The 27,999-nt window shown below is 60.8% G+C and overlaps 8 protein-coding genes across 8 annotated transcripts in view; 3 read left to right on the plus strand and 5 right to left on the minus strand.

The window, feature by feature from the left end:
* Positions 1-939: 939 nt before the first annotated feature.
* Positions 940-4,798, minus strand: TRAVEDRAFT_29424 (uncharacterized protein). Its single transcript, XM_008040917.1, has 3 exons — positions 4,613-4,798; positions 3,620-4,554; positions 940-3,562 (listed from the first exon to the last, which is right to left on the minus strand). Exons 1-3 carry the CDS (start codon positions 4,705-4,707, stop codon positions 1,485-1,487), a joined length of 3,108 nt encoding a protein of 1,035 aa, XP_008039108.1. The 5' UTR covers positions 4,708-4,798; the 3' UTR covers positions 940-1,484.
* Positions 4,799-5,239: 441 nt separating this feature from the next.
* Positions 5,240-6,741, minus strand: TRAVEDRAFT_72421 (DnaJ-domain-containing protein). Its single transcript, XM_008041328.1, has 4 exons — positions 6,582-6,741; positions 6,462-6,524; positions 6,153-6,400; positions 5,240-6,096 (listed from the first exon to the last, which is right to left on the minus strand). The coding sequence occupies exons 1-4, from the start codon at positions 6,660-6,662 to the stop codon at positions 5,358-5,360; spliced, it is 1,131 nt and encodes a 376-aa protein (XP_008039519.1). The 5' UTR covers positions 6,663-6,741; the 3' UTR covers positions 5,240-5,357.
* A 265-nt stretch (positions 6,742-7,006) lies between these two features.
* On the plus strand, positions 7,007-8,419 carry TRAVEDRAFT_149576 (uncharacterized protein). Its single transcript, XM_008041329.1, has 7 exons — positions 7,007-7,394; positions 7,453-7,580; positions 7,639-7,705; positions 7,764-7,835; positions 7,897-7,906; positions 7,959-8,261; positions 8,318-8,419. Exons 1-6 carry the CDS (start codon positions 7,031-7,033, stop codon positions 7,999-8,001), a joined length of 684 nt encoding a protein of 227 aa, XP_008039520.1. The 5' UTR covers positions 7,007-7,030; the 3' UTR covers positions 8,002-8,261; positions 8,318-8,419.
* Positions 8,420-12,052: 3,633 nt separating this feature from the next.
* On the plus strand, positions 12,053-12,505 carry TRAVEDRAFT_125576 (uncharacterized protein; the record flags this gene model as incomplete). Its single annotated transcript, XM_008041330.1, has 1 exon — positions 12,053-12,505. A coding segment is annotated over one exon (453 nt), but the record flags the coding sequence as incomplete, so codon positions are not given.
* A 1,778-nt stretch (positions 12,506-14,283) lies between these two features.
* On the minus strand, positions 14,284-14,868 carry TRAVEDRAFT_125099 (uncharacterized protein; the record flags this gene model as incomplete). The annotated part of the gene is made up of 3 exons (XM_008041331.1): positions 14,284-14,389; positions 14,457-14,560; positions 14,620-14,868. The coding sequence occupies 3 exons, from the start codon at positions 14,866-14,868 to the stop codon at positions 14,284-14,286; spliced, it is 459 nt and encodes a 152-aa protein (XP_008039522.1).
* Positions 14,869-16,803: 1,935 nt separating this feature from the next.
* On the minus strand, positions 16,804-19,409 carry TRAVEDRAFT_72423 (DEAD-domain-containing protein). Its single transcript, XM_008041332.1, has 11 exons — positions 19,357-19,409; positions 19,223-19,303; positions 19,129-19,163; positions 18,999-19,072; positions 18,848-18,940; positions 18,235-18,337; positions 17,881-18,167; positions 17,571-17,814; positions 17,227-17,521; positions 17,007-17,152; positions 16,804-16,934 (listed from the first exon to the last, which is right to left on the minus strand). Exons 1-11 carry the CDS (start codon positions 19,391-19,393, stop codon positions 16,911-16,913), a joined length of 1,419 nt encoding a protein of 472 aa, XP_008039523.1. The 5' UTR covers positions 19,394-19,409; the 3' UTR covers positions 16,804-16,910.
* A 392-nt stretch (positions 19,410-19,801) lies between these two features.
* On the plus strand, positions 19,802-20,746 carry TRAVEDRAFT_125092 (Nucleotidylyl transferase; the record flags this gene model as incomplete). The annotated part of the gene is made up of 1 exon (XM_008041333.1): positions 19,802-20,746. One exon carries the CDS (start codon positions 19,802-19,804, stop codon positions 20,744-20,746), a length of 945 nt encoding a protein of 314 aa, XP_008039524.1.
* A 55-nt stretch (positions 20,747-20,801) lies between these two features.
* The window catches only part of TRAVEDRAFT_149581 (fatty acid synthase), a 14,447-nt gene continuing 7,249 nt past the window's right edge, over positions 20,802-27,999 (minus strand). Inside the window, exons 8-20 of the mRNA XM_008041334.1 lie at positions 27,672-27,983; positions 27,524-27,619; positions 27,269-27,470; positions 25,585-27,213; positions 24,467-25,532; positions 23,705-24,411; positions 23,141-23,651; positions 23,003-23,083; positions 22,737-22,947; positions 22,573-22,679; positions 21,449-22,518; positions 21,086-21,390; positions 20,802-21,030 (exon numbers count right to left, since the gene is read on the minus strand). Of these exons, the coding sequence (XP_008039525.1) occupies positions 20,992-21,030; positions 21,086-21,390; positions 21,449-22,518; positions 22,573-22,679; positions 22,737-22,947; positions 23,003-23,083; positions 23,141-23,651; positions 23,705-24,411; positions 24,467-25,532; positions 25,585-27,213; positions 27,269-27,470; positions 27,524-27,619; positions 27,672-27,983 (6,336 nt within the window). The 3' untranslated portion in view covers positions 20,802-20,991. The remainder of the gene's footprint in view (positions 21,031-21,085; positions 21,391-21,448; positions 22,519-22,572; positions 22,680-22,736; positions 22,948-23,002; positions 23,084-23,140; positions 23,652-23,704; positions 24,412-24,466; positions 25,533-25,584; positions 27,214-27,268; positions 27,471-27,523; positions 27,620-27,671; positions 27,984-27,999) is intronic.

Below are 27,999 nucleotides of genomic sequence, written 5' to 3' on the forward strand. Positions count from 1 at the left end.
CGGTTCACCTGGCGTCTGAAACACCGTCGTCTGCTGCGCCTTCCCAGGGCGCTCCGGTTTGCGTGGACGACGGAAGATGGCCAGGTCAGCCGCCTCCCTCCCCACGCGCACGCCTCCACTAAACATTTCCAGGCAAGGGCGCGGCGGCGCAGCCGTGCAGCACGGCCCAGGATAGCACACCGCTAGCCGTGCATCAGCGGCCAGCGTGCAGAGGGGCGAGCATCGCCATAGATACCGCGCACCACTTAATTGTGCACGCACGGATGACGCTGCAGCGCGCCGACTCCCGAGCACATCGCGAACGACCGACCGCGCCCGGCGAGCAGCAGCCTGAGCCAGTCTCAGTCCACCCACCCGGCCGGGAGAAACGCCATCGACCACGCCCCGCGCTTCTCGCCGGGTGACACGCCACGACGCGTGTACATCCCCTTTCATTTCGTGTTTTTCATTTGGCGCACAGCCCAGCCCATATGGGTTATTTGCACCTCGCCGCTTGCAAATTGCTAAAATAAATCCATGGAAAAGACCCCGGGGACCGTCAATTTGCAAGAGGCGCCGGATCACTGCCGCCGACCCCGACCGAGCTCGAGTCTATGTGTAGCTAATCTGGGCGGTCGTCCTCGATCCAATCGGCGACATACGGCGTCTGGGGGCGCAACGACACCCGGGCTTGCGAGGCACCACGGGACGGCCGTCGCAGCAGCAGCCCATTCAGTGTTCAGCCGTCTGAGGACGTGCCGAGGAGCGTGCGGCGATGACCTGCCGCGCGCACACCATGAGCCTTTGCGCCGAGGTCAGCGGGCAGCACCCGTCGTCTAAGCTTATGCCCGTGCGGGACAGGACGCACACGTCGTCAGACAGGCGTGCTCGCACTTAAGCGGTGTTTTGTCCGTGCGGACGCGGGGAATACACAAAGAGGCCGTCTAGCACAATCCTGGTCGAGAAGGGCGCGTCCCGACGCGCGCAGTGCGGGCGTCGCGTCGGTCAATTGTATGAACACAGTAGGCGAAGCACAAAGGAATACAGAGATTTTATCGAAGTGTGCAAACGGGCGTATCGTAATCGTGAAAGTCGTGAAGCACCGCGAGGAGCAGCGCGTGAGTACAACACACAAAGAAAGTCCACAATATAAGCAACCGCCAGTAGGGCGGCGGAGGTCGTGATGAGTCGTGAGCAGGGTAGGAGGCTGACAAAGTCGGCGTAAAGCAACAAGGATTACAGATGCAAGCGGGAGAATCGTCCACGGCATAAAGATAGTCAGCAACGGGATCTAATGAGTAAGCGGCGGGTGCTGCGCCGAGCACCGAGCACGGGCACGACGCGGCGGCTGCACCACGCTGCACATTGCACATTGCAATCGCAGAGCGGGGCTAGCCGTTGGAGAAGATGCAGATGGGGATGGGGGTGGGGGCGACAACGGGATCTGGTAAGCGGGGAAAGGCGGCATTGGACCATCGACGACTCGAGATCGCCCGCAGGGCAGATCATGAGTCCCCGCTCCCATTACGTCGATCGGGATTCGCGACAAAGAGCGAGGGCTTCGGGGCGAGCCCATAGACACTGCTCCGCGACTTTTTGGAGCGGCTCGGGGGAGGGGGCGAGTTCGGCGGGCGCCGCGCATGCTGCTCGAGCGCTGCGATGCGCTCAGCGACGCTCAGCCGGCGAGGGGGGCTCGGTCGCCGGGGCTCGCCGCGGACGGCCGAGGAGCCAGCAGCCTGGGCGGGGGACATAGCCGTTGGTGATTGCACCAGGCTGAGCCCGGGTACGTCTGTGTCGCCGTGCTCGGGGATGGATATCGCGAGCGCGCCGAGCTCGTAGTCACCAATGGACGTTGGTGACAGCCCAGGCTCTGCAGTCGACCCGCTGCCCGAGCTTGCTGTGCTCGCGTGCGAGGAGACGGTGCCCTTCTGCACAATGTCCATCGTGTGCCCCATCTTCTCGATCATCTCCGAGTCTGCCGTCCGCGACGTCTGCAGGGACGACGCCGAGCGCCCGTGGTGCACGCTCGCGTACAGCGGGTCGTCCCGCCTGCGTCCGCTCGTCTGCCGCGAAGGTGGCTCGTCGGGCGACAGCGAGTTCGAGGACTCTTTGATCGGCACGAGCGTCCGGGGCGGCGGGTTCGGGTCCCGGAAATCGAGAGGGCGCTGTGTGCGGGAGCTGTCTGTGGAGAGGCGTTCAAGCAGCGGCGTCTTCGCGAACTTGGACCACCAGCTATCTGAGCGCCGTAGGGAGGCCGTGATGGGCGGATTCGCGTCGATGATGGACGACGGGCGCCGGGGGGAGTGCGGGGGCGTGGCGCTGGGGGCGGGGCTACGGACCTGCTCGGCGGAGGAGTTCGTGTATACCGGTGATGAAAATGCGTGCGAGGAGTCAGAACTCGCCGAGGGGTCTGAAACGGTGAGCAGCGACGGCTTCTCCGAGAGCGGGGACAGACGGGTTACGTCGTTCATCGCCCGCGCGTACATGTGCGAGCGCGGCGGAGGGTCCTCCAGAGATGGTGGCTGTCCGAACTCGACGGGATCGGAGTCGTACTCGTCATCGCCGGGTAGCTTGAACGAATCGACATCATACTCCGCGAAAGGGTCCTCGTAGTATGACCACTGCGACGTGTATGAGGCTTTCCTGCCACCCTTCGGTCTCGCGGCGGCCTGCGGAAGACCCGTAAGGCCCACGAGGGCTGCCTTGTCCGAATACGGTTCGTACGAAGAGTCCTTCTCCCAATAGGTTGCCGACGATGTGCCGCTAGCTTCCCTGTTCTTGGAGCTGCGGGTACCGGCAGCGTAGGCGAGCATCGCACCACCAACGTTCCGCAAAGAAGTGAGCGATCCCTGTACCACATCGCCGATTGTCGCCTTGGGACGTCCGGTGCTCCACGACCCAATGCTCCCGTCCCGATGAACATGGTACCATCCCGGCTCGTCGAACATCCTCGTGTCTTCTTCTGCCAACATGTCGCGCCGCTTCGGATGACGTGCTGTTCGCCCAGGCACCCATCCAGCAAGTGTCTCCCGGACAGACTGCACGACAGGCAACCGCTTCTCGTTGTTCGCACCAGCGCGGGCGACAGGGATGATGGGGCCCAGGTGCGGGCTCTCGTCGTCATCGGAGGGGCTAAGGAGGTGGAAGCGTTCGTTCGAGGCTCGGCGCCGCGTGCTCAAGTAATACGCAGCAGCGCCCCCAGCCAAGAGCCCGAGAACGCCCACGACTACCCCCACCGCGACCGCGGTCGTATGCGCCTTGCTGCTGGATGCGCCTGCAGGGTCCAGTCCAGGCGTTGTGCCATCTCCGTTGCCGTCGCTGGGGCTCCCTGAGCCGTTCCCACCGCTGCCAGGCAGCCCGGTGGACGAGGGGGACGATCCGCCTCGTGTTCCTGTCGAGCCCCCTCCCGTGCCTGAAGGCGATTGGCCAGAGCCGGAGCCGGAGCCCGTCGCGGTTGGCCCGGGTACGGTGTTCGAAGTCGGGCTGGTGACGGCTGCCGGGGGCGTGTACGAGGTCAGGAATGTGGCCTTCGATGCATCGAACAGAAGGAGGCTGGCGTTGACAGGCGCGGATTGAGCGTAGCCTGGGGGGTGTCAGTATTGTGTTTTGGGCAATGGAAGACGAGCAGAGTTATACTTACCGAAGCCGAAGAGTACCTCCGAACCTAATGCCACGGCAAAATGGTCGCGCCGCGGGCCAAGCTGCGAAAGCGCGTCGACGGCACTCCAGACCATGGGACTCTGGGTCGTGTCGAGCACCCAGCCGTCGCTGAAGAGGTTCTGCATGTCCGCATCTGCCCCTCCTTGGATAAGAACCTTGCCATCATCGAGAAAAGCCGCAGCAAACCCGCGCCGAGGAGACGGCAGACTGGAGGTGGATATTGAGAGCGTCGACCAGGTGAGCGTAGACTGCGTAGTATCCAGGGACCAGATGGTTGAAAATGGGAGGAGGGCGCTCTGCGACGGTGAGTAACCGCCGAACACAAGGAGCCGCTGGTCAGAGAGAACGATCGAGGTATGCCCGAGGATGTCTGGAGGGCCGTTCGTGGTAGGCAACTGGGTGAAGGAGGGCCCCGCCGGGTCATAGACGTAGTGGTCTGAAAAAGCGCTCTGTGAACCGTCGGTCTTCTCGCCGCCGACCAGCCATATCTTGCCGTCAGTTGACGATGCGGAGTGGTAGATTCGACGGAGCGGCTCGCTCGCCCACGACTCCGTCTCAAGTTCCCAGACTGGGGACGCAGGGTCTGCAACGTCGAGGAGCGCAGCTGAGTCGGCCTCCTCTGGATCTGCGATAGGCCCGTTCGGCCCAGCATCTCCGCCGAAAAGAAGGAGGTTGGTAGTGTTAAACGCGGAGAGGGTGTGCCAGGCCACGGCGGGGCCTTGGGATGAAGAGCAGTTGGAGCAACCGGCCAGATATTGCCAGGGTGGAGAGGAGAGATCGAATGTCGCGTTCAAAGGAAGGAGGAGGATGTCATTGGTGACTGGAGCAGAACTGTAGCCGAACGCGTTGAATTGGTCTGTCCGGCCTCCCTGAACGAAGAGGGCATCATTGACCAGCGCAGCGGCTTGGCCCCATCTGAGGACAGAGTTCGTTAACTTGACATACGCGAAGCCAGTTTTTCATAACGACACACCTTGGAACCGCGGTATACTGCTCCGCCAAGACATAGTCCTCCGCCCATGATAGTATCAGAAGCGCAGCAAGCGAAAGCTCAGGTCGTGAATGCATAGTGGTAGTTTAGGCAGTATGGGGCATGCAGGGAATAAGTCAAGCAGAGTACATGTACAGAAGAGAGTCGTGAGGGTCGTCAGAAGGAGCCTGTGCCTATGGAGCCTGGAGCAATCACTGCAGTGGAGCAAGCCCGCACGCCGCGCCGATCCAGACCGCCACAACCTTTCTTTGCACTTGTTAGGATCAGAAGCTATTGCCCTTAACCGCACTCGTCCAAGCGCCACAGTTATTGAGCGCCGCTATGAACAGCATAGGGGCTCATATCTATGTCTTGGAAATCCTTCTAGAGTGCTCTCTAGCTGCTTCTGGTATGTCTTCGTGTTTTACTTTCCATGCAACACCAGGGAATGCAAGTGTGCGCGACAGCTAAGTCTGAAACAGTCTATAGTGTCGCTGTTAGACATTGCGGTCAAACATTTCGGACAATTCAAGAAGATTCTGCGGGTTTCAGTGAGAAAGCAGGCCTCTTCAGTGCCGGCATCTGTCATACAGAATAGCTGTAATTAGAACGATACATGCGTCTTCCACTCTGAACACTAGTACTTTGCGAATGGCCCCCAACGGTGAATGCAGAAGGGTATAGTTCTATGCTATGGTACAACATTACAATTGCTACAAGTATGAGATGCGAGGATGTCCGCCGAGTCCTATGCCAGCACCTTCCGAATGCCCTCCTTCTGCGCGGGTGTGAGCCGTTCAGGGAAGACCACGTCCCACTTGACGATCAGGTCGCCCTTCTTCTTCGCACTGCCGTCCTTGCGGATCGGCATGCCCTCGCCCGGCAGCGTCGTCTCCTGCCCGGGCTTCACGATCCCAAACGGCACTGGGACCTGGATCTTCCGCCCATCGAGGTGCTCCACAATCTGCTTGCCGCCAGCGCCCGTGAGCGCGTCGACGAGCGGGATGCTCACGCGCGCGATGAGGTCGTTGCCCTCGCGCGTGAACCGCTCGTGCGGCTTCTCCTCGACGACGAACACGAGGTCCTGCGCCTCCCCGTGCGGCTGCTCGTTGCCCGCGCGCGGGAAGCGGATCTTCGTTCCGCTCTTCCACCCGGGCGAGATCTGGATCTCGAGCACCTTCTCCTCCGTGCCGCCGTTCAGCAGCCGCCGCCCGACCTTCAGGTGCTTCGTCGCGCCCGAGTACAGGTCCTCGAGCGACACCTTGAGCGGCCGCGTGATTTCGGACGGTTGTGATGGCGAAGCGGGGGCGCGCGGTTGACGGGGGGAGGCGCGGCCGCCGCGGGGCATGCCGCCTGGCATGCCCCCGAAGAAGTTGCCCGACATGTCGTCGTCGTCGTCTTGCGCAAACATACTGCTCACCCGAGTTCGGCCGCCACCACCGAACCCACCCATGCCGCCGCCGAGTCCTCCCATACCGAAGATCTGCCTGTGGTGGCCGTTAGCATAAGTCATGATTCCGCGTCATGTCCCGGTGATACTCACTCGAAGATCTTGTTCGGGTCTGTTGGTGAAAAGCCTCCTGGACCTCCGGAACTGAAGCTGCCTCCTGGGCCAGTAGAGAAGGAGAAGGTCTGGGCACCCGGGAAGCCGTTGAAGCCTGAGAAACCGCCGCCTCCGGGACCACCCGCGCCCTGTGGTGGTACGCCGCCGCCCTTCAAGCCCTCCTCGCCGAACTGGTCATAGATAGTTCGTTTTTGCTTGTCGCTGAGGACTTCAAAGGCCTCGGAGATCTACGGGGAGTAAGTCAATAACTGTCACACGAGTCATGACTTGGTATGTATGCGAACGTACCTCCTTGAACTTCTTGGAGGCATCTTCTGAGCCAGAGTTACGGTCAGGATGCCACTTCAGAGCCTGTGAGAGCGGTGGTCAGTTTCATGTCCGCGGCGTCCACGAGTTTATGGTGCTTACCATCTTCTTGTACGCCTTCTTAATGTCATCTTCGCTGGCATCTCGCGAAACACCGAGGAGCTTGTAGTAGTCGTTACCCATCGTAGAGTGTTACGGATTGAAGTAGGGAAAGGGGTATGAAGCAAAGGTACGGTGATGTGTGTGAGGTGTATGTCGAGGGGAGAGTACGAGAGAGCGCAGACCTTTCGTTATATCGTGTGCGCGCGTATCCCCCTCTTTCGAGAACCGGAGGGAGTGCGACGAGAACCTTGCCAGAACGTCCTAGAAAGGCCGCCCGCCACAGTGACGTAGCGCCGCCTCGGGCGCCCACCTCTGGTCCGGCCCGCTTTGCCCGCCATCCACTGGGCGCTCGACCCGATGCACGTGTGTCGGTTCTGCAATAGGTACACCGTCAAGTTCGTGCGCGGACTCCTCGCCGTCCACTGCGCACTCTTTGCTCACCGTCCACCATGGCCAGCACCACCACACCGGCAGCGGCCACGACGACTCTGCGCCATGCGTCCAGCGCAGAGCCCAGCGAGGACGACGCCCGCCACAGCTCGCTCCTCCGCCGCTCGTGGTACGCCATGTCCGACGTGCTCTCGCCGTTTTCCCCCTCTGCGCTCGCTTCCCTCCCTAAGAAGACCTTCCAAATTCGCCCGCGCTATACCCGCGTCGACCACATCCCCGACGCAGAACAGGATGAAGACGGCCAGATGCCCACCGTCAGGGACTACCATGCTATCAACTCCGTACCCCCACAAGTCCGAGTCCCGAAGAAGATTGCGACCCCTGTTAAGGTCGAGGGGAAAGTGTGGTTCGCGAACGAGCGAAGTACGTCCAAAGGCACTGTTCTTTGAGATGCAGTACTCAAGCACGTTGCGAATCACAGCGTGGGTTGCGTATCTTCAAACCTCGGTGCTCATAGGCACATTGGCCCTGGCGCTATTCAATACTTCGAAAGACAGCATAGCTCGCAATCTGGCATACGCATACGCGGGGCTGAGTGTAGCGGTCCTGGTACGTCGTGCCGCTTTCCATCCGTTTATAATGATATTTAAACATGTGGTCGTTGTAGATTTATGGATATGCAGTATACCAGCACAGGATCACCATGATCCGTAGGCGGGATCCTGGCCACTTTGGTGCGCTACTGCAGTTTATCCACTACACCCGCACGTATAACTGACAACTCGCATATAGACCAAATCGTCGGTCCCGTCCTCATTAGTGCTTTCTTGTTTTGTGCAGTTCTCGTGAACTTCGTGCTTCGTGGTGGGTATTTCATGTAACTTTCTTTTCCCTAACTGCGCTCACCCCCTCGGGTCCTGTCCAGTGCGAGAACTGTGAGTGCACTTTCCGCCTTGATGTCGGCTGCTATTGACACGGTTCTTATAGACAAAGCAAGAATATCACCATACCCGGCATACCGTTCCTCTAAGCGGCTTGTCGTTCCCGGCTCTGTGTGACCGCACATATCATGCTACCATCTACTGTATCCGCCCACGACCGCTATGTACTATCAGCCTATCTGTCGGTCTGCAATGCTACTTCCTGCGCCTTCCTCGCCCATTCATGCCGCCTCTCTGGCACCGCTGATCCCTTCGCACATCCTCGGCGCTCGAAGCCAATTCAATGAGTGCTCTGTCGGGGCAGCGCATGCCGCCAGGGCTCGTCATCCCGTCCTATTCTTGAGACAAAGTCAGTCCGTCGTGGAAGGCGAACCCTGCGCTGCTGACTGCTTCCCTCGTCTGCAGGGCGGCCCCGTGGCCCTCGGGCTCCAGCTTCGGAGACTCCTAGCCCGCGATGGGCAGGTTCTCGCCGTTCAAGCGTCCTTGCTCGATATCTTCGACTTCGCCCGACGGTGTAAAGGGACGGCTCGGGCACGCAGAACGAGCTTATCGTGTGATCAGCGTGCCCGGATGCAGCAACGCCTCAAGAAGGATAGATAAACTTGGCGGGGCTGGATGTGAAGTTATCCAGGGTCGGCGGCCGGACGTTGGAGTGAGTGCAAATGCAATGAAGTTGTGCATGTGCCTCGTGCCTCTACACGGATCTGAAGTTGCCTGTCAGTACGCACGACGAGCGCGTTTGTCCTTCTGTGACATACCGAGTGATCTGTCATGCATTCGAGTAGATGCTGTAAGGGCAGCTGGTACGGCTGTTCTTTCCTTTCATCTCTACAGGAGGCGAATTGCTCGCCCTGTGGAGCAGGGGGCACCCGATGTCGCGCGCACGAAGGAGTCTAAGAGGCACGGCGCGGCTGCTCTCTTCCGCAATACCCCCACTGCTGGCGGGCATCGCCGTGCATGTCTTGGATGAGGCGGTACCGTTTTCAATAGGACTCACGAGGGTCAGGGCCCGCCGCACAACTGAAGTGCGTAGGATCCTTCTTCATGCGCATTACATCCCGAGGAGCTCACAGGGCCCCTTTGCTGACCGCCTTCAAACAGGTACAGCTACCCGACGGTGGGGAATCGAGCGGGGAGCTGTATGGCTACCTGTATTCGTTTCGTCTCTACAAGTCAACGGTGGCGCGAGTTCTTCTCAATACTCAACGCGTTCCTTTCTGGTTTTCCTGAAGTTTCAGATGCAAACTGCCACATGCCACATTAGACCAGAGCTTCGGGCACCCGGAGACCTTCCAGTCCTACCGCGACAGCGACGATTCGACAGCTCCACTCCATCACATACCAATACCTTTTTCCTAATTCCTGTGCGTCTCTCTGCCTTTCGGTGACGTCCTCTTCCCAGTTCCTGAACTGCGGCTTCGTCGAAGCAGCCTGTCGTCTCGAGATAAGATGACGCTGTTGCTTCCCATCCTTACAAGCAATGTACAAGCCACATCTGGCACCTGCGCTTAAAGACTGGCGGTAAAGTGCCAGCGATGACTTCCCATATCTCCTGCCATCACTATATTCTTACGTTTTATCTTCACCAGAAATATCACGAACATGGGACCTCGCGTGTCGTCAAAATATTCAAAGACGAACGACTGGCATTTACGTAGTCCGACTTCCGAGAAGTTGTTAGCCATCCCGGTCGGATAGATATCTCGACTTTACTTCAAAGCGGCCACGAGTTGGACAAGACCAGAAGAAGGTTCATAAATAGGTAAGTAAAAAATTGCTTCGTTGCTCTTTTGGACACTTCCTGAGCGCGTCGATGGTTCACCAGCGGTCCGAATTTTGGTACCTGCGCTTGATTGCTGGTGGTGATGCAGCCTCCAGACGCGAATAATTCGACTCGGCATACAAATATTAGGAGCGAATGGTTCCGTCAAGATCCCTAGACATGCCCGAACGGTGTTGTAATATCCCCGACCTATGCGAAGACGCTGAACACACCTCGGTCGGGTGGATCTTTCTCACCATATTCTCCACATGACCACTAGCCTCCGCCACCGTCGACGGCAAAGGAACGCTCAGACAAATGTGGGTACAGTTCTACATTGTTTCTCTTGACAGGGACGAATTCTTTCTCAGAATTTTGATAGATTCGACCACTCAGCATGTTTCAGAGAGGCGGTAATTATGGTAATATCCGTGCTAGTAGTCAGCCAGCGCTTGCGCGTTCAGCGACGGAGTATTCTCTTGCTACCGGATTCCATCTGCTGACAAGAATTCTGGTCACTAATAGGTCGACAGCAGGGTTGCATGTTCAGCGGCCAGTCGAAAACGCCTGTCCTCACCACATTACAAATATTCCCAACGACTTCGGCTCGTCCGCGCCATCGTCCGACCGCGTATTCGACGTCGTCGGGTAGAAGGGCCTGTGGACCAGCTTCCGATAACCACGTCGACCGTGCCACAATCACTTCACGTACGCGATGGCAGTTAATATCCGCTCCCTCGGACTCGCTCCCCCTTGGGCCGCATGACGAGGCTGATTTCCGACCGCATCTCAGACGGTTGTCAACTGGTACGGCACGAAGTCCACGAGGTTATGAAGAACTTCCGCAATTCCCTGTCTCTCGACCGCCACCGCAGAAAGGCTGTCAATGGCGAGCCGAAATGTGGTACCAGGTGAGGCCGTCAAGCGTTTCTTCCACAGTCGTCTGACACGCCACATCATGGTGTGGTCCGACGGGCGAGCCAGTAGCGAGCAAAACCTCCGGCGAACACAATGCGGCGATGGTCCGTATGCTCGCCGCTCGTCGCTTGCACGAACCACGGGTCCAGCGGTACAGCCGTAAGTTGCATAACATGCACCAATCAGTGAGTTGATATACTACGCCCGCCGTCAATTCCCGATACTCTATTTGACACAGTGACGGTATTGCAGTGTCCACGTCGTCTTTCCAGTCTCCGGGGCGTTCGCGGGAACGAGCCGGTATTGAACCTCCCATCGTCTGCACCGCGAGCGACCTGCCTTCTGCGTTCCGCCACAAGACGGCCGATGGGATCCGGCGGTGGTCTGTGAGGTAACCAGTCGGAGTTTAGGATAACACGGCCCATTTTTGCTGACCTTCCATCAGCTCCTGCGTCTCCCATCGCCGCTCATCGGGTTTCTCAACGGAGAGCAACGCGATAGCCTTGCAGCAGCGGCGCGCCGTCGAAATTTCGGCGATCGAATAATTCTATATGGTGCGTGCAATTACGTTCGATGTGGTGCACCCCGGAATTACCGCTCTCACGGAATTCATAGTGCGTCCGGTTTATGCAATCGCCCTTCCTGGAACACGCACAGGTGCCCCATTATAATAACAGGGGGCATTGCGCACGCCGTCCGGAAAATTTCTCCGTCGCGCCCTGACGGTCTCTTCCGCTGATAGACTCGTTTTGTGGCGCATCGAACGGCGACGCGACCTTGGCATGGAAATTGCTGTAGGGCCTATAATGACGGAATCACGGGCGGTATATCGCCGTCCAGGCGGACGTTCAGTCCAGCGTACGGAGCACGAATATCCTGATCCGAAGTGTCTGCGTACGTGCATGCGTGTATCTGTGCCTCCGACTGCCACTTATCGCTGCTCAGCCCGTCCGGTGAACGCGGCGGCGCAGGTCCAGGGCCCGCCCCCGCCCACACACGGCGAAAACGCGCAACCAGGTGCTATAGCTTATTTGCCATGCCCGCCTCGTCTGCGGAAGGCCACCAGCCGGACTTGTCCCTCCGTCGACGAGGCCGCACCCCCGTGAGAACATCGCTGACAAGAAATTGACGGGCTTCGACAGGCTCCCCGAGGGCACTCTGCAGCGCGCCCCACACAGTGGTAAATGAACTCTTGACCGTCGCCAGGACGCCCACGCCCCCGCACGCATTGCCCAACACGTATACCCCGTCCCCCTGCTCTCGCGTGCAGCGCGCAGATAATCAGATTCCATCCCCACTGGCGTGACACCTGCCTATCGCACAATCCCAGCACCTCGCGTCGCACAATCCCAGCCACTCGCGTCGTGCAGCCCCATACCACTCGCGCCCCGGGCCGCCGCCGCCAACGCAGCACATCGAACACCCCAGGCGTGCCGTAACGGAGTGCACAGAAGGCAGGTAAAGTTCGCGGTGCCACGGGCGGGCGCACGTATGCCGTGAACGCCCCCCCAGCGGCGCATCCTCGCCCACATGCACGCCTCGGCTCTCCTCGCCCACCCCCCGCGCAGCTTCCGCCGCGGAACACATCGCCCCCCGATCCAGCAAAAACCGGCCCACAGCCTGGGGCCGAAGCCGCAGGGGAGAGGCTCGCAGACTCGCAGGCCTGGGGCTTCCGCGCCTTCGACGCGCGCACGTCTATTGCGCCCGCGGGCCTTGTGGCGTGGGACGCTCCCCAGTGGGAGCGCATACTCGCCACCCGTCCCCGCGCGCCGGGTGGGCGGATAGGCGACGTCGCCCGCCCGCGCGGTGGTGGGTGCGAGCCGTGTGTCCCGACAGAGCGGGAGGGCCCCAGCCCCTGTCGCATGCGCCTGTCAGTGAGTGCACGGCTCGCAGTCCGCGTAGCCCGCAGCTAATAGACGGGGCCCCGCCGGGCAGCCACCGATCCAGGTGACGCGCACAGTGTGCCCCCTGTGGGGAGCCCCCTGCGAAAGACGTGCCGCCACCCCGCTGTGGTGTGTAGGTTGGGGCGGTTGATGGCGCAAGAAAATATGAGGGCGCCGCCGCCGTGGTCGTGGTGCACCGTGCGGGGAGCCCCGACGCGGTGGGCCACTGTCCCCGCTGCCATCCCGCGAGTCAGTGAGTCTATCAGAGCGGGGGGATGGGAAGTTGGAACGCGCACTTGCGTCCGAAGAGCAGCCCATGCCAGTGGTTTCCCTCGGAGGCTCGTTCCTTCGATGATAATGCGAGCCATGTGCCCGTGCGCCGAACCACTGGCTGCGCAGGGCTCAGGCTCCCCTCGCGCGCGTCCACCTTCCCAGCCCGAGGGGAATTGCCGGCCAGGAATTCGATACGGCCAGAGGGCAGGAATTCGAAGCCACGGCCGGGTCGCCCCCGGGGCGTGCCGGGCGCGGCTGCTGCGCTCTATGCACGCCTGGGGCGGGGCTGCCTCTTTGTGCAACGCCGCGGCGCGCTGGGAGGGTCGGACATGGCACCGGGACTCGGAGACGCGTATGCGAAGCCCGGCGGGCTGAACAGAACCCGGGGCAGCTCGAACAGAACGTCGCAGATAGACGAGAACACAGAAGGCAGAAGGCGGCGGGGCCTGTAGGTGCTGGATCTGAAGCGAGGTCGAGGGCGGCTGCGTCGTGGTGCCACCGGGCCAGCCATGGGCAATGTTTGAACTCTCAGCTGTGGCAGGAACATCATAATCATATCATCGCCCAGAGGGCGTGAGCCCAGCCATGATCTGACAGATGCGCGCGCTCACCCGCAGTTTCCCCGTGCATTGTGTTGACTCTGTCGAGCAGTGGGCGCACACACCCGCCTGAAGGGCTGAATGCAACGGCCATCTCGACTCCCCACCTGCGCAGGAATGCGTGTGCCAGCCGATCTGCGTGCCACGCCGTCAGCAATTGACAACTCGCTCGCCCCGCACGCGCAAACCTTCGCGATGCCAATGCTGCCGCGCCCATTCACTGTGCTCAGCCGGATTACGTGGGGGCCCGTTCAACTGGTTCAGAACTTTCAATGGTGCGTTCCATGCATGCATGCGCATACGCAGCCGCCAGCGAATTCGATGCCTGACTGACGGCATGCGGCATATGATGTGCAGGGCCGGGGGCGGCGAGCCTGGGCGGCGGTGACGGCACTGGTCAAAATGGGTATGTGAGCGTGCGGCATGCATTGTGTGCAGGCGACCGGCGAGATCGCGGGAGGTCTGCTCCGCAGCGGGCGCGGGCTGGTCGGGGGTCGGGGGCGGAGATGAGAGCCAGCGCGCGTTTTGGATTCGAGGGCGCGCACGGACATGAGTGGAATGCGCAGGGCGGTGAGAGCATGAAACTTGAATGCATAGCGTGGGCTACATACGATACAGGTATCAAGCACGAGCACGAAAACACAAATGGGTAGGCTCAGCCACACGGAACGCTGGAATTCTGCGCGTCGCGGGCTCGACCCGGCACGGAAGCAGAGAGCATACAGCGACGACAACAGAACAACAAACTAAAAAAAAACTACGGGGCCGGGTCCATTGCAGCGAGGCGAGTCTATGATGATGCACCGAGAGGGGAATGGTATGCGGGGAGAGGCTGAGAGGTGAGAGACGGTCTAAGCTAGTTAATGCACGTGATACACATAGCGATCCAGGTCCGCGGGAGGAGAGGGGGAGCACAGGGACGAGAGCCGCGGCCGCTCAGAGCGGGGGCTGGGTCGTCTGGACGGGGACGTCCGTGGCCACGATGGCCAGTTTTACGATGCGCCGGCTGTCGACGGACGGATCTGGCGACTCGGACTCGATCCTGCGCAGGCGAGAGGTGTGAGCATTCATCACTCGGCATGCGTGCATGGACCCGGACCAGTACTCACTCGACGTTCACAGACTTGTGGCGCTCGAAGCAGGCGAGCGTCGACGATCCGGGCAGGGGCTTCTTGACGTTGCGGATGATGTAGTACCCCCCGAGCATCCCGTTCTGTTGCGCGTGCGCGTGAGTTTATATAGACGCAGGTCCCACGGCGGCGGTGCACTCACCCTGTTGGAGCCGTCGCGTGGGACCTCGACCGCGTTGAGCCAGTCGACGTTCAGGCAGAAGCCGGACGTCTGGAGCATGGCGAGCACGATCTTCTGGAGGCCGACGCGCGGGAGCGGGGCGCCGTTGAACGTGAACTCGAGCCGGTGCGAGAAGGTGTCGTCGAGCGCCTGGAGCGCGTCGCGCTCGCACTTTGCCTCGAAGACGTTTTTGATGTGCTCGATGGACCACGCGTAGAAGGTGGGGAGCATTATGTGGTGTGTGTGGGGGTGTGTGGGGGGCGGCGAGTAGTGGTGGGTGGTGGTGCTGGGCCCTGTGTAGAGGCAGAGTAGGACGGGACGGGACGGGGTAGGATGGGAGGAGGAGCTCGATTCGCGCGCGCATTTATAGGAAGAGGAGGGCTTGGGAGGTTCCAGGGGGCAGATAACACAGCGGTCGGTTCTCAACTCAAAATACGCAAAATGCAGGCCCGTCCCGAAGAAGGGACGGCGCGGCGGGGCAGCGCGAATATTGAATATCGCGGTGCGCGGGACCCTGAGATCTGGCTCGCCCGCCTTCGCTATCACGGAAGGCGCCGCCCACGCCCCGCGTCTCTGGCGGGAAGCGCATTGCCCTCCGCGGAGGCTGCTCGACGTGCGCTGCCGCTGCCCAGATCGCCCCCGCACGCCGCGCTTCTCGACCGTTTCGCGCGGAACGCTGTCGCCGCGCGCGCGTGCTTCTGATCGTCGACGATCCACCGCGGCGGAGAGCGTTCGGCGGACAGCTCGTGTCCATGTGCGCCCGCGCCCCGCCAGCCCCCGCGGCCAATCGCAGCCCCGCGCACACTCGCCCCCACGCAGATATGAACGCGTGCGTGCGCATGCCTGCCCGCCCGGCTCCCATCCGCGCGAGCCCAGATCGCGACGGCGAGCACCGATCTGCCCGCGCCGATCTGCTCCTGCTGCGCGCGCGGGACGCGGCGCTGGGGCCTGTCAGGCAAAAAGGCAAAAAAGCAGTCATGGGATGACGCGGACGGTGCTCACATGTGAAGATGCTACAGATACCCACAGTGCCAAACAGCAGCGTGCGACGCGTGCTCCTCCCCCGCGCGATCGCCCCTCTGCGCCGCGCCACATGCGCGCACCCACAGACGATCCTCTCGCCCCCCAGCAGTCTTCCCCGCGCGCGGGACGGGCGCGAGGGGGAGGCGACGGCGGGGGGCGCCGCCGCGGGGCGAGCCGTGGCACGCCTCATTTCCGCGCGCGCACGCCGCCGCGGTGAGGTAATGCTTCTGCGCGAGCTGGGGATGATTCGCCCACAGAACCCACACTCTAACGCCACGACGGCCCTGTTTGACGGCGCCGCCGAATGCGGCGAGTGTGAGCCAGCCGGGGCGCACCCTGCTGCGCGCGCGGAAGGGCGGGTCCCCACATCCGGCCGCCCCCCATGCGTCTGCGTGCACGCGTGGGACCGCGCTGTGGGCGAATTGCGCTCGCGTAGCGTGTCAATGTCAGTGTACCTCGCGCGTGGGGGGGCTCTTTGCATCTGCGTCTGCGCGCGCGTGGGACGCCGCTGCGAGGTGAGGGGATCAGGACCCTCGATCTGCAATGCGAATGCGCACCGACGGCAGCGTGAGCGGGCTGCTCGAACCGGGCGATGCTCCCATGACTGCAGGCGACGTCAGCGCGCGGCGAAAGAGGAAGTGCGATTGACCTAGACCGACGTGCGCTTGCGGTACTGTCCCGATGACGCCGAGAATTAGAAGTCTGAGCTGCAGGGGACACGTACATACAGGGTCCGTGGAGCGCGTTGCCATCGCACATTCGCATTCAGCCCGCAATTGCAATGCAACGAAGCTTCCCCCGGGCCCTGGCGGTCGCCCCGCTGCCGAACAGCGTGCACTGTCGCGAGCCCAGAGTTAGCATGACGGGGCGCACGTCCCATCCATCAGCAGCGTGAACGCGAACACGCGTCGAAGCCCGCGCCGCCGCGCTGATCACGCATCTTCTTCATGAATCTGCGCGCAATCTCGCTTTAAGGTCAGCATCTAACCAAAGCGGCGCAGGGGGGCACGGCGGACCTACACGGCTGCCAGCGCAGGTGCGGATCTCCCGCACGCGCGCCGCGTGGAGTCCGAAAACGACGGACTGCGCGGGGGAACATCGCGCGAGCTGTACCGTGTTCTACGCCGCGGGGGCGAGCATCGCAATATTCGTGTGCACACATGCAGCGGGGGATAGGTGGGGCTAGACGATACAAAACGGGGGGATATACATCTCCGACTCCGAGGTTAGACAGTTACATAGCAGCATGTTTACTTCAGCGCCTTCTTCATTTGCTGCAAGCAAAAGTCAGTACGAGGAGGGCCCGAGGGGAGCGGGGGAACGTGGCGGGATTGGCGTGGACGCACCTCTTCCATCGCGTCGAGGTCGTTTGTCTCGATGCGGACGATCTGCTTGCCCGTCGCCTTCTCGATCTGCTCCATCTGCTGCCAGGTCGCCTTGTCGTGCACGAAGTTGATCGAGATGCCCTTGCGCCCGAACCGCCCCGTGCGCCCTAAACGAGATCCACGCCAGATCGCGGTCAGTCGCTGCTTGCGCCACAGAAGCCCAGACAGACGCGACACGCACCAATTCTGTGGATGTACGTCTCAATGTCTGGCCGCGCGTCCTCCCGCGGCGCGTGGTGCTCGCGCTCCCCGCGCTCGTTCATCAGCGGCAGGTCGTAGTTGACGACCATGTTCACCTGCAGGATGTCGATCCCGCGCGCGATGACGTTCGTCGTGATCAGCACCTTCTCCTTGCCGTCCCGGAAGTTGTCGATGATCGCGTCGCGCTCAGCCGCGTCCTTGGCCCCGTGCAGCGACGCGACCTTGTGTCCCTCCGCCGTCATCCGCTGCGAAATGCGGTCCGCCGTGTGTCGATGCTGCGGCGATATTAACGACGCGTGCGTACTCAAAGCAGCAGACACACACCTGACAGAAGATGATACTCTGGCCGATCGTCAACAGGCTGTACAGCGACACCAGCACCTCGTACTTGTGCTCCTCGTTCCGGCAGTCCATGTAGAACTGCCGGATGTTGTCGACCGAGAGCTCGTTGCGCTTCAGCTCGATCTTGTTCGCGTTCGGCGCAAACTTGCTCGCAAAGTTGCGCACGTGGTCCGGGAACGTCGCCGAGAACAGGATGATCTGCACCGGGTGGCTCTTCGGGAGCATGCTGCGTAGCGCATCGCCAGGCGGTCAGCGGACTCTTCGCGGGAGGGAGAAACGAGGAGGGGCGCACTTTTTCACACGGAGCGTCTGCTCGCCGAGCCCGTCCTTGTCGAGCATGTTGTCCGCCTCGTCGAGCACGAACACCTTCACCTCCGCGACATCGATCACCTTGCGCCGGATGAGGTCCGTCATCGTCCCTGGGGTGCCCACGATGACCTGCGCCGTGACCTTGCTCGCGCCCTTCGGCAGGTTCTCCTTGATCGCGTACTCCGTCTGCACCGACGTGAACTTGCCCATCGCCACGACCACGGACATAATCTGCCGCGCGAGCTCGCGCGACGGCGCGAGGCACAGTGCCTAGAACGAGCCCGAGATAGTCAGCATGTCTGGACCCGCGCGGGGGGAGCGGAAGCGCAAGACTTGCCTGCGGCTTGTTAATGGAGAAGTCGACGCGGCTGAGCATCGTGAGCACGAACGCCGCCGTCTTCCCCGTGCCTGACTGCGACTGCCCGATCATGTTCTGTGGACTGGGTGAACCCTGGCGTGAGCGTTGTCCTGCGTGCATGAGAAAGAAGCGGTCCGAAACGGCAAACGGGGCCGTTCTCCACGGCGAGAAGCAGCTATTTGCGAGGCGCCGCACGAGCTCGAGCAACTTCAGCCCGTTGCGGGTACATGAAGTCGCGTGCCCCTGGGCTGGGCTACGACCGAGACAGCTGCCGAAGCGCTGCGTCTCACATACGCCGGTAGGAGCGACGGGAGCGTTCGCTTCGCTATGAACATGCGTTTGAGGCGTTTTGCAACTTGTGCCGTCAGCAGCCGCTTGGACGCACCACAGCTGCGGTAAGCTCCCAGGTACCGAAGACTCTCCCCGTGTGTAACATGATGCATACGGGGCTAGAGACTCGCTTCGTTGAATAGCTGGGCGAATGTGCGAGCCGCTCGGTATAGGTGGGGGGCGGGATGTCCGAGGTGGCGCAAATACCGCACATCTCGAGCCATCATAGCCGCAACGTTCGCCGTAGAGAGAAACCACTCACGGATTCGACAACAAGAGGGGCAGTGCGCGCTCCTGGATCTTGGACGGCTTCGAGAAACCCATGTCGTAGATGCCCTTGAGAAGATCCTGGTGCCTGCGCCACCAAACCTATGAGCGACGCGTCCATCGGCGGTAGCGGCGCATACACTCACAGCCCAAGCTCCTCGAAGGTCTTCGCGCTAAAGAGCGGCGAGTTGGGATCCGCTTGCTGATCCGCGAGCGTAACCTGGGGGTACATGCGATCGGGACGCGTCCGGTTACAGAGTACGCGCGCGCACTCACCGCGACCTCGAACGTCGACTTGATGAGATCCGTTACTGCAGGAAATTGCGATGGTGAGATACAGCGTGTAGGAGATACGGAGGGCTGGACGCACCTGCGTCTGGCTTTGGGGATCCTGCACCCTCTGGTGCATCCTCAGTGGCGGGTGCCGGTGCCTCTGCGGGCGCGGCTGCTGCTGGTTCTGACATGAGTCTCACGGATGGTGGGGGTGAGAGAAGAGGGGCTAACGAGCAGGCGTGTAAAATCCGTCGGCGTCTTTCTCCATGGCTGCTAATTAGCGGGAAGGGGGGCTGGAATGTATGCGCTTATGTAGTGCACGGACGGATGTGAGCCGAGCTACGCGATCTCACTCACTTTGACATGGGCGCCTTTTCGATCGGAGATCAAAGCTGTACTCTTGTACTCTAATCTAATCTAATCTATTAGCACACGTTACTGGCAGACTTCTATCGTGGCACCTCTCCTTCATACCACCTCCAAGCTCCCTCAGGCTCGTGTCGTGATAACCACATCGCAACAAATTCAGGAGTGGTAATCAGGGCCCTCGAAAGAGTGTTTGCCTGACCAGGAACATACGATGTACGCTCATTAATAATCGGTCAGTCCTTCAGGATCCTTGAGCGAGCAGACGTCCTTCCACAGATATGGCAACGCACCCATGTCCTCGCCCAACATGACCTATTCAACCCTACTCCAGCGGGTCCACAGGGGACTCTCTGCTATCGAGCTCGTGCACACCTCCCATCCTCGCTGGCCTCTCCCGCTACAGTCCACGACGGCCCCAACTGTGCACATCTCCGTGCTCGATTCCTCCTTCAACCCGCCCACGCTCGCACACCTCGCACTCGCTAACACCCTCCCGCTCCCGCCTACAGACGTGCCTCCAGTAGGGGCCCCGGACGACTTCGACGCGCGTCTGCTCCTACTCTCTGTGCGCAATGCGGACAAGCAACTCAAACCGGGCGATGCGGCATACGAGCAGCGCACGGAGATGATGATCCTCCTCGCACGCGACCTCGCGCGCACACATGCTCGCAGCGTCCCCGCCGCCCAGGCGGACGCTCACAGTCTAACCGGGGCTGAGGCTGAAGGAGAGCATGAGCCCAACGTCGCCGTCGCGATCATCGACGAACCGACCTTCGTCGGCAAGTCCGCCATCCTCCACGACTTCCTCACCTCGCGCATCGCCGCGCTCCTCGGTCCCAACGCGCCTTCTACTCCTGTGCCTTCCCCCGAGCTCACCTTCCTCATGGGCACCGACACCGTCGCGCGCCTCTTTGCGCCGCGCTACTACGCGTCCGAGGCTGCGATGCACACCGCGCTACATCGCTTCTTCTCGCCTGACGGTGACGACTCGCGCATCGTCTGCGCCCGCCGCGTGAGCCAAGGGGTGCCCCGTGCGGAAGAGGAGCGCATTGAGGTCGAGATGGCCGCATTCGCGCGTACGATCGTCGCCTTTGAGCGGCTCGCGTTCGTAGACATTGGGGAGCGTGAAGCAACGTATAGCAGCAGCCAGGTGCGGGAACTTCGGGCGAAGGGGGACGAGCGGTGGAAGGAGATGATCACACCTGCCGTTGCGGAATATATCGTCGCGAACGACCTATACCTTACCTTGTAATATATCTTGTTTTCGATAGCTTTCGAAGGGGGTATCATGCTCACACGTAACGAGATGAGTGAAAAGGAATCTATTATCGTGATGCAATACATTGGGACGTGAGAGGCGTGATATACGTGAGAACAGAGATATAGGATGATGCGAATGTTACAACTAGAGCGGATTGAAGACGACGACGACGCGGGACCACCAAGGAATCCATTAGACGACAGATATGGGAAAAGATATGCAAGACAGTGTTCTGTTCATGAGGACGTCGCCTGAGCGAAGGCAATCGCGGTCGTCTATGGAATATCGTCAGCGACCGTTTGACAGTACGACAGTGCAAAGTGTACTCACGTCAGAGTGGCTCAGCGAGAGGTGGACCTTCTTGACGCCCTTGGCCTCTGCGGCCGCCTTCGCGTCGCCGTGCAGAGAAACCGTCGGGGCGCCAGTAGAGTCGGGGAGGATCTCGATGTCCTTCATCGCTGCCGCCGCGCCCTTGGACGCGACGCCGAGCGACTTGAACACGGCCTCCTTGCCGACCCAGCGCGCCGCGAACGACGAGGGTGGCGAGGGCTGCGAGCGGCAGTACACGATCTCGGCCTCGGTGAAGTTCCGCTCGAGGAACGTGGGGTTCCATGAGGGTACAGAGGAGATCAGCTCTGAAGAAAGGAGGGAACGTCAGCACCTGAGAGACGATGATGGTAAGGTTCTACATACCCTGGTCAACACCAACGCCCGCGGTGGCCTCTGTGGAAAGAGACTCGGTGACGGCGGACACGTTCGCGACGTCGTCCACAGGCTTGGTCGCGAGCTTCGCGGTGTACTCGTAGCTGCCCGTCTTCGGGTTGTACGTCGCCCGCGCGAGCGGGTTGAGCAGGACGGGCGCCTCCAGGTCCTTGATGTACGGCGGCGCGTCCTTCACACGCACGAGGCTGTTCGAGATCATCATCTCGCTCATCGCCTTGTACGAGAGGCGTTGGCGACGGTGGTTCTTGACCTTGTATGCGTCGTACGCCGAAGGCTCGAGCGCGGCGAGGAGGTAGCGGGGGTGGATGACGAGGCAGGTACCGCCGACCTGTCCGAAGCCGAACGAGGACATGACACCGGCACGGATGCCGTCGGTGTGGATCGTCTTCGACGGGAAGATGAGGAAGGTGTGGGCCTTGAAGTTGGCGTCGATGTTGTCGGCGTTGCGGTTGCCTGGGATGATACCGGCGTGCACGCTCTGCAGGAGACCCGCGAGCTGCCATGCGGCGGAACCACCCTTCGAGTGACCGCAAAGGCTCTTCTGCGCCATGATCGGGACAGCATTGCCGTTGGTACGACCCAGGTTGGTGAAGACGTCGTTCCAGATGTGCGTCTCGTTCTTCTCGTTCGCCCCAGTACTGGTACCGTGGATGGAGAGGACACCGATGTCGTCGGCGGTGAGGCCCCAGACAGCGAGGGCGCGACGGAGAGGCGCGACACGAGGGTCGGTACCTTGGAGCATACCGTATGTGGCGAGGGCATCCTTCTCTTGGCGAGCGGCCTCCTTCTCCATGTCGGTAACGCGAGATGAGATGTACGCGTCGTTGATGGCGTTGCCCTGGCTCTTGCGGTACTCGATCTCGTCCTGGAGCTGCTGACGCTCGTACTCCAGCCACTGCGCGATCTGCTTGCGGCGGAACGAGAGCTGACGGGAGCGGTAGGTGATGTCGAGGATCGGGAGGGGGTTCTCGGTGTGAACCTCGCGCGCGATGGACAAAGCGCCACGACCGGGAGCAGGAACTGAACGACCAGCCTTGTCACTGTATATACACATGTTAGCGGGTGTAGGCAGGTAGAAGGTAACAGATACTTACGAAGACGTCGACGTGAAGCCGATGATGCCGCGGATAGGCGCGCCAAGCTCCAGCGCGGTCTTCGCGCTCATGAGCACCTGCACACCGCTGCCCTGCGCCTCCATGAACTAGAAGGTAATGTAAGCGTCAGTGAAAATGAATTTTAATAGGATGAATGTGCTTACCCCTGAACGGGTGGTGGTGGCAGGGCGGGACATTTCGGTGGGCTCGCGACCCATGGCGAACTCGGTCTCCGCGTTGCTGGTAGCCTTCATGTTCGCGAACTCGTACGAACCCTCCTCACTGAGGTCATCGAAACCACCGGCAAGCATGACCTTGGCCTTGCCAGACAGCAAGGTGTCGCAGGCGATTTCAACCGACTGCAGAGCAGTTGCACTATTGGAATATATGTTAACACATCTGAGACCAGTTGGTTGGAGGTGGAACGTACCAAGCACCAACGGGGATCTTGATAGGTCCGCTCGAGGACAGGAGAAGCAAGTTGATCCAGCCAGCGGTCGTGTTGATGAAACTGTACGATCATTTTAGTATGCTGCGCCTGTAGCAGAGCGCAGAGCGAAGAACTTACGTCTCCTGCAGAATGTCGTTCTGCACCTCCTTCTCGTCGCGACGATCCTTGAACATACGCGCCAAGCTCTCCATGCCGCCCATACCGCTACCGATCGCAGTGCCGACCTCGGAGGGGTGCATGTGTTGGTACAGCTCGTAGGGGTCGGTGATGCCGGACATGTTAAGGGCTTCAGCAGCAGAGACGAGGGCCCAGAGGGTCGCGCGATCGGTCTGCGCAATGATGTCTGCGGGAATGCCGTAGCGTCCAGCGTCCCAACCAGTCGGGATCTGACCAGCGACGAGACGGTTGAACTTGAACGCCTTGGGGACGTAGATACGGGCGCCCTTCTTGAACTTGACGAACCACTGGCCGCCTTCGCCGGCCCAGATGTCGCACTTGTCGCCGTGCTCGTATTTGAACTTCTCGGCGTCGGCCTGCGCGGCCTCGAACGGCTCGAAGTCGTGCAAGATCTCGATCTCCTGGTTGAAGACCTTCTTCTTCGGGTCGTAGCCACGGAAAAGCTCGGGCTCTAAAGGGTTGTCAGATATGCACGACAGATAGACAGTATGAGAAGATATTCACCAATCAGACGAACACCGGCGTGCGCGAGGATGTCCTTCTCGTAGCGTCCCCGGACGTCCTTGTCGTCGACCGGCTCGCCAGACTTCGCATCGACCCACCCAACGTACAGCGAGCCGTCCTTGAGGCGGCCGTCGAAGTGCTTGATGTGGCCCATCAACCATGCCATCTCGATGCACCCTTCGATGCTGAACTCGCCGCGCGCCTCCATTTCCCAGCGAGTGCGCGAGCTACCCCAAGGGCCGACCTCGGCAAAGCCCGTGACAACGATGACCTTCTCGAGGTCGAGCATGCCGCGGAGGTGTTCCAGGTCCGCAAGCGAGTCCTCTGACTCGAGGACGGGGAAGCTGAATTGGAAGTTGGCGCGCGGGGTGACGTTGACGGTCTGCAGGACGCGCTCTGCCTCGACGCCGTTAATGACCTTGAAGTCCGCGGCGTTATCACGGGCGACCGTGCGGCGGAGCTCGCTCTTCTTCGCGAGGTCGTTGCGGATACGCGTAGTGATGTCAGCGAGGTCGGGGAGGCGGTCCATGCCACCGTTCAGGTCTGCCCAGATCGGCTCCACTTGCGTGATGCTGAAGAGAAGCGGATGCATGAGGCCGAGGATGTTGAACGCCATCTCCTTCGCGGAGAAGGTACGAACGCCGTGGCTTTCGAGCTCGTGAGCGACGGTGTTGGTGGCAGACATGAGACCTGTCCCACGAGTCCATCTGGGAATGGTAATGAGTAAACTGCATGAATAGATGAACGAGAAGAAAGACGTACCCAATGACCGCGCCGGCCAAGCAAAGGTACTCGCCCCAGCTCTCGCTGTTCCAACGGTTGAAGAGGGTCTCGAGCGAGATCTTCGACTCCGAGTACAGCCCGTCGTTACCGAACAGACCGTGGTTCGGAGACAAGGGGAGGATAACCTGCGTGGGACGCGTGACGAACTGACGGCTCGCCTTCTTGTTCTTGACGGCGCCGAGCAGACGCAGAAGGTTGACAAGCATGATACGGTGGGCAAGCTCAGACTTGTCGTCGATACCATCGATCTCGCGGCCATTTTCAGGGACAGCGGCGAAGGGCAGGATGTAGTCGAGATCGAGGCCGAGGGTGGAATAGATGTAGTCGACGAGGGCCTCGACGTCCTGCTTCGAGCCCTGGTTGAACGGCACGACGGTCAGGGCGGAACCCTTGCTACCGAAGCGTTGGAAGATGTCCTGGTAGTACTCGACGGTCTCGCGGCTGTAGCGCGACGTGGTGATGACGACGTGGGAACCGCCAGAGAGGAGACCCTTCACGATCTCGACTCCGATCGAGCCCTTGCCGACACCGGTGAGCAGGGCGTTCTTGTCCTTGAAGGTGCTGCCAGAGGTGGCGATCTCGTGCAGAATGTCGAGGTACACACCCGTGAGGTTGCTGCTGTACTCCCAGTTCGTGCCGACCTTGCGCTTCAAGTGAAGCAGAGGCACCTTGTCGGCAGAGACGGCGGCGACGTTGGAGATCTGGGGACGAAGGAAGGCGGAGGACGAGCGACGCGTGCGAGGAGCGCTGTGACGAGTGCGCGACTCCGAACGCTTCGCGCGAAGCGAACGGACGACACCCTCGTACAATGCCTTGATGCGGTTCTTTTGCTCCTCGCTGATCTCAGGCTGGGACTTAACGACATTCCAGAGCTTGAGAACGTCGTCCTGGATCTTCTGGATGTTCGTCGGGGCGACGATCTGGTCACCGCTGGCCATCTCCTCGACATACGCCTCGAGCTTCCTGACGTTCTCGCGAACGACCTCCTTGTAGATGATGTCACCCTTCGCCGTCACCTCGGTGAAAGGAGCGGTAGGGAACGTGACTACATGCCATGGTTAGCAGATATACTTCATCCAGGTAGATAGGCGACGTACCATCCTTGTACAGCGGGGGTTGGCCAACGACTTCCTTGCAGTTGTCGATGAGCTGCTGGCCGAACTGCTTCGCGAGCTTGTACGTCTCGCCGCGGCTGGCATCGCACTGGTCGATGTAGTACTGCATGTAGGTGACGAGCTCAGGGTCTGCGCGGTTCATGATAGCGATGCAACGAGCGGTGATCTCGCGGTCGACGGTGTTGAGGCGACCGAAGATGATGTCGTAGAACATAAGGAGCGCGTCCTGGCGCACCCAGTTCCACGACGAGTCGAAGTGGCGGGCCTTGAGCGGGTCGAACACGGGCTGAATACCGTCGATGTAGAGGTCGCCGTGCTCCTTCGCGATCGCGTCGAGACGGGCCTGGAGCTGCTCGGTGTTGACCTTCTCGGCGTCGTACTTGATCTCACCAGCGCGGGAGTCCTTCTTGAGGTAGCGCATCCAGAGCTCGATCTGCTGAGCGGCAAGCTGCTCTTGCTCGGTCTGGAACTTGAGGAACTCCTCGCTGTTGATGACCGCACCACCGCCTCCTCCGCCAGCAGCACCCGCGGCAGCACCAGATGAAAGGGAGATGCCCGACCTCTGAGCGTAGATGGCGACGACGCCGTCGAGCCACGCCTTGGCCTCTGCTTCAGAACCGAGACGCTTGGCCGGCTCCATGGTGGTGGCGATCAGGAGAACACCATCCGCGCGCGCGGAGCCGATGCCCCAGGACTTCGAGAGGTAAGACTTGATCGCGGACAGGTTGAAGCCACCGGGCATCTTGCCACCAATGACACGGGAGATGAGTCCGGAGGTGTACTTCCCGAGCGTACCCGCGAAGCCGACGCCGATGGCCGAGCCGAGCTCCTCGAGAGGGAGCTCCTCGCCCTTCTCCGGTGCAGACGAGAACTCGAGCTGGAGGTCGCCGAGAATCTCGTTCTGCATCGTCGACTTGCCACCGACGAGGTCCTTGATGCTCTTCGAGAGCGGGATCTCGCTGACGTTCTTCTTGAGCTTCTGCGCAATGATCGCAAGGAGCACGTCGATGGCCTTCAGCGGCACATCCTCGATGCTGGCGGCACCGGCGGAGGGGGCGGGCGCCGCAGCGACAGGCGCAGACGCGACGGGGGCAGCCGCAGGGGCAGGGCTAGAGTCATCGCTGCTAGACTCGGCAGGAGCCTCAGCCTCGTCCTCGAACTGGTAGTACACATCCTTAGTGTGCTTGGCGTGACAGAAGATGGCGCGACGATGGGTGACGGAGTCGTCCTGAGTCTCGTACTTGGCCTTGAGCGTGCGAGTGGCCATGCCGTTCAGCGTCGGCGAAGGCCCGATCTCGACGAACCTCTCGAACTTGTAGTGCGTGAAGAGGATGTCTTGTGTCTCGATCCAACGAACGGGGGAGGCGAACTGGTACGCGAGGAGCTCGACGAGGATGATGTACGCGAGCTTCTGGCGCTGCTCTTGCGAGCCCCAGTTGTCCTGATCCCACTTGCGGAGCACCTTGTCGAGGCGAGGCGAGAGGGTCTGGTCGTAGATGAGCTGGGCGTACTCCTTGGTCACCTCGAAGGGCTTCGCGATCAGGTTCGGCACGTATTTGCCAACGAGAGTGTCAGGGTTCAAGTGCGCGGGGTTGATCTTCTTCGAGAGGTCTACACGGTTTGTTAGCATAGAAGATCGTGTGATGGCGGTTTCCCGATAACTCACATGCGCGGAAAGGCATGACGCCAGCCCAGAGGTAACGAGAGTGGAACGGCACGTCGATACCGGGGAGGGGGATGGTGGCGAAGCCACGCTCGAGCTTGATGTAGCCCTCCTTCGCTTGCTGCTCCTTCGCCTTGTTGTAGCAAGAGGTGACAATCTCGCCGAGCATCTCCTTGACTTGGTCGACGGTAAACTTCTCCGTCAGCTAAAACACAAGTTAGTAAACGCGTCGTTATGATAACCGTCGAAGTAACCCACCTTCCCGATGTCGATCTTCTCGACCTTCAAGTAGTTGAGGACGTTCGTCATCGTCTGGAGAGCGACCAGCTCTCCAGCGCAGACGTATTGTTGACCCTAGGCATAGTTATGTCAATCGAAAGCTAAAATGGGTCGAGACGCTACGTACCTCGACGTTGAAGTTGACGATCTCCAGCAGGCAGCCGGTCTTCTGGGCGATGTTGTCAACAACCTCACGGAGCGCCGCGTCGTTGAAGGTCTTCGAGATGCGACTCGGGTTGACCGCGCACATCGCGTAGTTGGAGCGGTTCTGGGAGTCACGCTCAACCGCGCGCTGCATGGTGATACCACGGTAGAACACAACGTCGACGAGGGACGAGATGGCGAGGACGTCGGCGATCGACGCCAGCGCGGAGTACTCGCCGAGCGAGTGACCCGCGAAGGCGGAGTCCTTCTGGACGAGACCCTTGGAGCGCATGTCCTCGAACGCGGCGCGC

Source organism: Trametes versicolor, assembly GCF_000271585.1.
Source record: "Trametes versicolor FP-101664 SS1 unplaced genomic scaffold TRAVEscaffold_7, whole genome shotgun sequence".
NCBI classification, from domain to species: domain Eukaryota; kingdom Fungi; phylum Basidiomycota; class Agaricomycetes; order Polyporales; family Polyporaceae; genus Trametes; species Trametes versicolor.

Bases quoted from the DNA above. Each gene is read 5' to 3' on its own strand.
- TRAVEDRAFT_29424 (XM_008040917.1), bottom strand. From the start codon at position 4,707: ATGCATTCACGACCTGAGCTTTCGCTTGCTGCGCTTCTGATACTATCA. The intron at 4,555-4,612 runs GTGTGTCGTTAT...CTCTGTCCTCAG, and splicing joins CAGTATACCGCGGTTCCAAG to ATGGGGCCAAGCCGCTGCGC. The intron at 3,563-3,619 runs GTAAGTATAACT...GACACCCCCCAG, and splicing joins GGAGGTACTCTTCGGCTTCG to GCTACGCTCAATCCGCGCCT.
- TRAVEDRAFT_72421 (XM_008041328.1), bottom strand. From the start codon at position 6,662: ATGGGTAACGACTACTACAAGCTCCTCGGTGTTTCGCGAGATGCCAGC. The intron at 6,401-6,461 runs GTACGTTCGCAT...TACTCCCCGTAG, and splicing joins CCTCCAAGAAGTTCAAGGAG to ATCTCCGAGGCCTTTGAAGT. The intron at 6,097-6,152 runs GTGAGTATCACC...CGGCCACCACAG, and splicing joins GACCCGAACAAGATCTTCGA to GCAGATCTTCGGTATGGGAG.
- TRAVEDRAFT_149576 (XM_008041329.1), top strand. From the start codon at position 7,031: ATGGCCAGCACCACCACACCGGCAGCGGCCACGACGACTCTGCGCCAT. The intron at 7,395-7,452 runs GTACGTCCAAAG...TGCGAATCACAG, and splicing joins GTGGTTCGCGAACGAGCGAA to CGTGGGTTGCGTATCTTCAA. The intron at 7,706-7,763 runs GTGCGCTACTGC...ACTCGCATATAG, and splicing joins GCGGGATCCTGGCCACTTTG to ACCAAATCGTCGGTCCCGTC.
- TRAVEDRAFT_72423 (XM_008041332.1), bottom strand. From the start codon at position 19,393: ATGGAGAAAGACGCCGACGGATTTTACACGCCTGCTC. The intron at 17,153-17,226 runs GTGCGTGTCGCG...GATCTCGTTTAG, and splicing joins GACGTACATCCACAGAATTG to GGCGCACGGGGCGGTTCGGG. The intron at 16,935-17,006 runs GTGCGTCCACGC...TTTTGCTTGCAG, and splicing joins ACCTCGACGCGATGGAAGAG to CAAATGAAGAAGGCGCTGAA.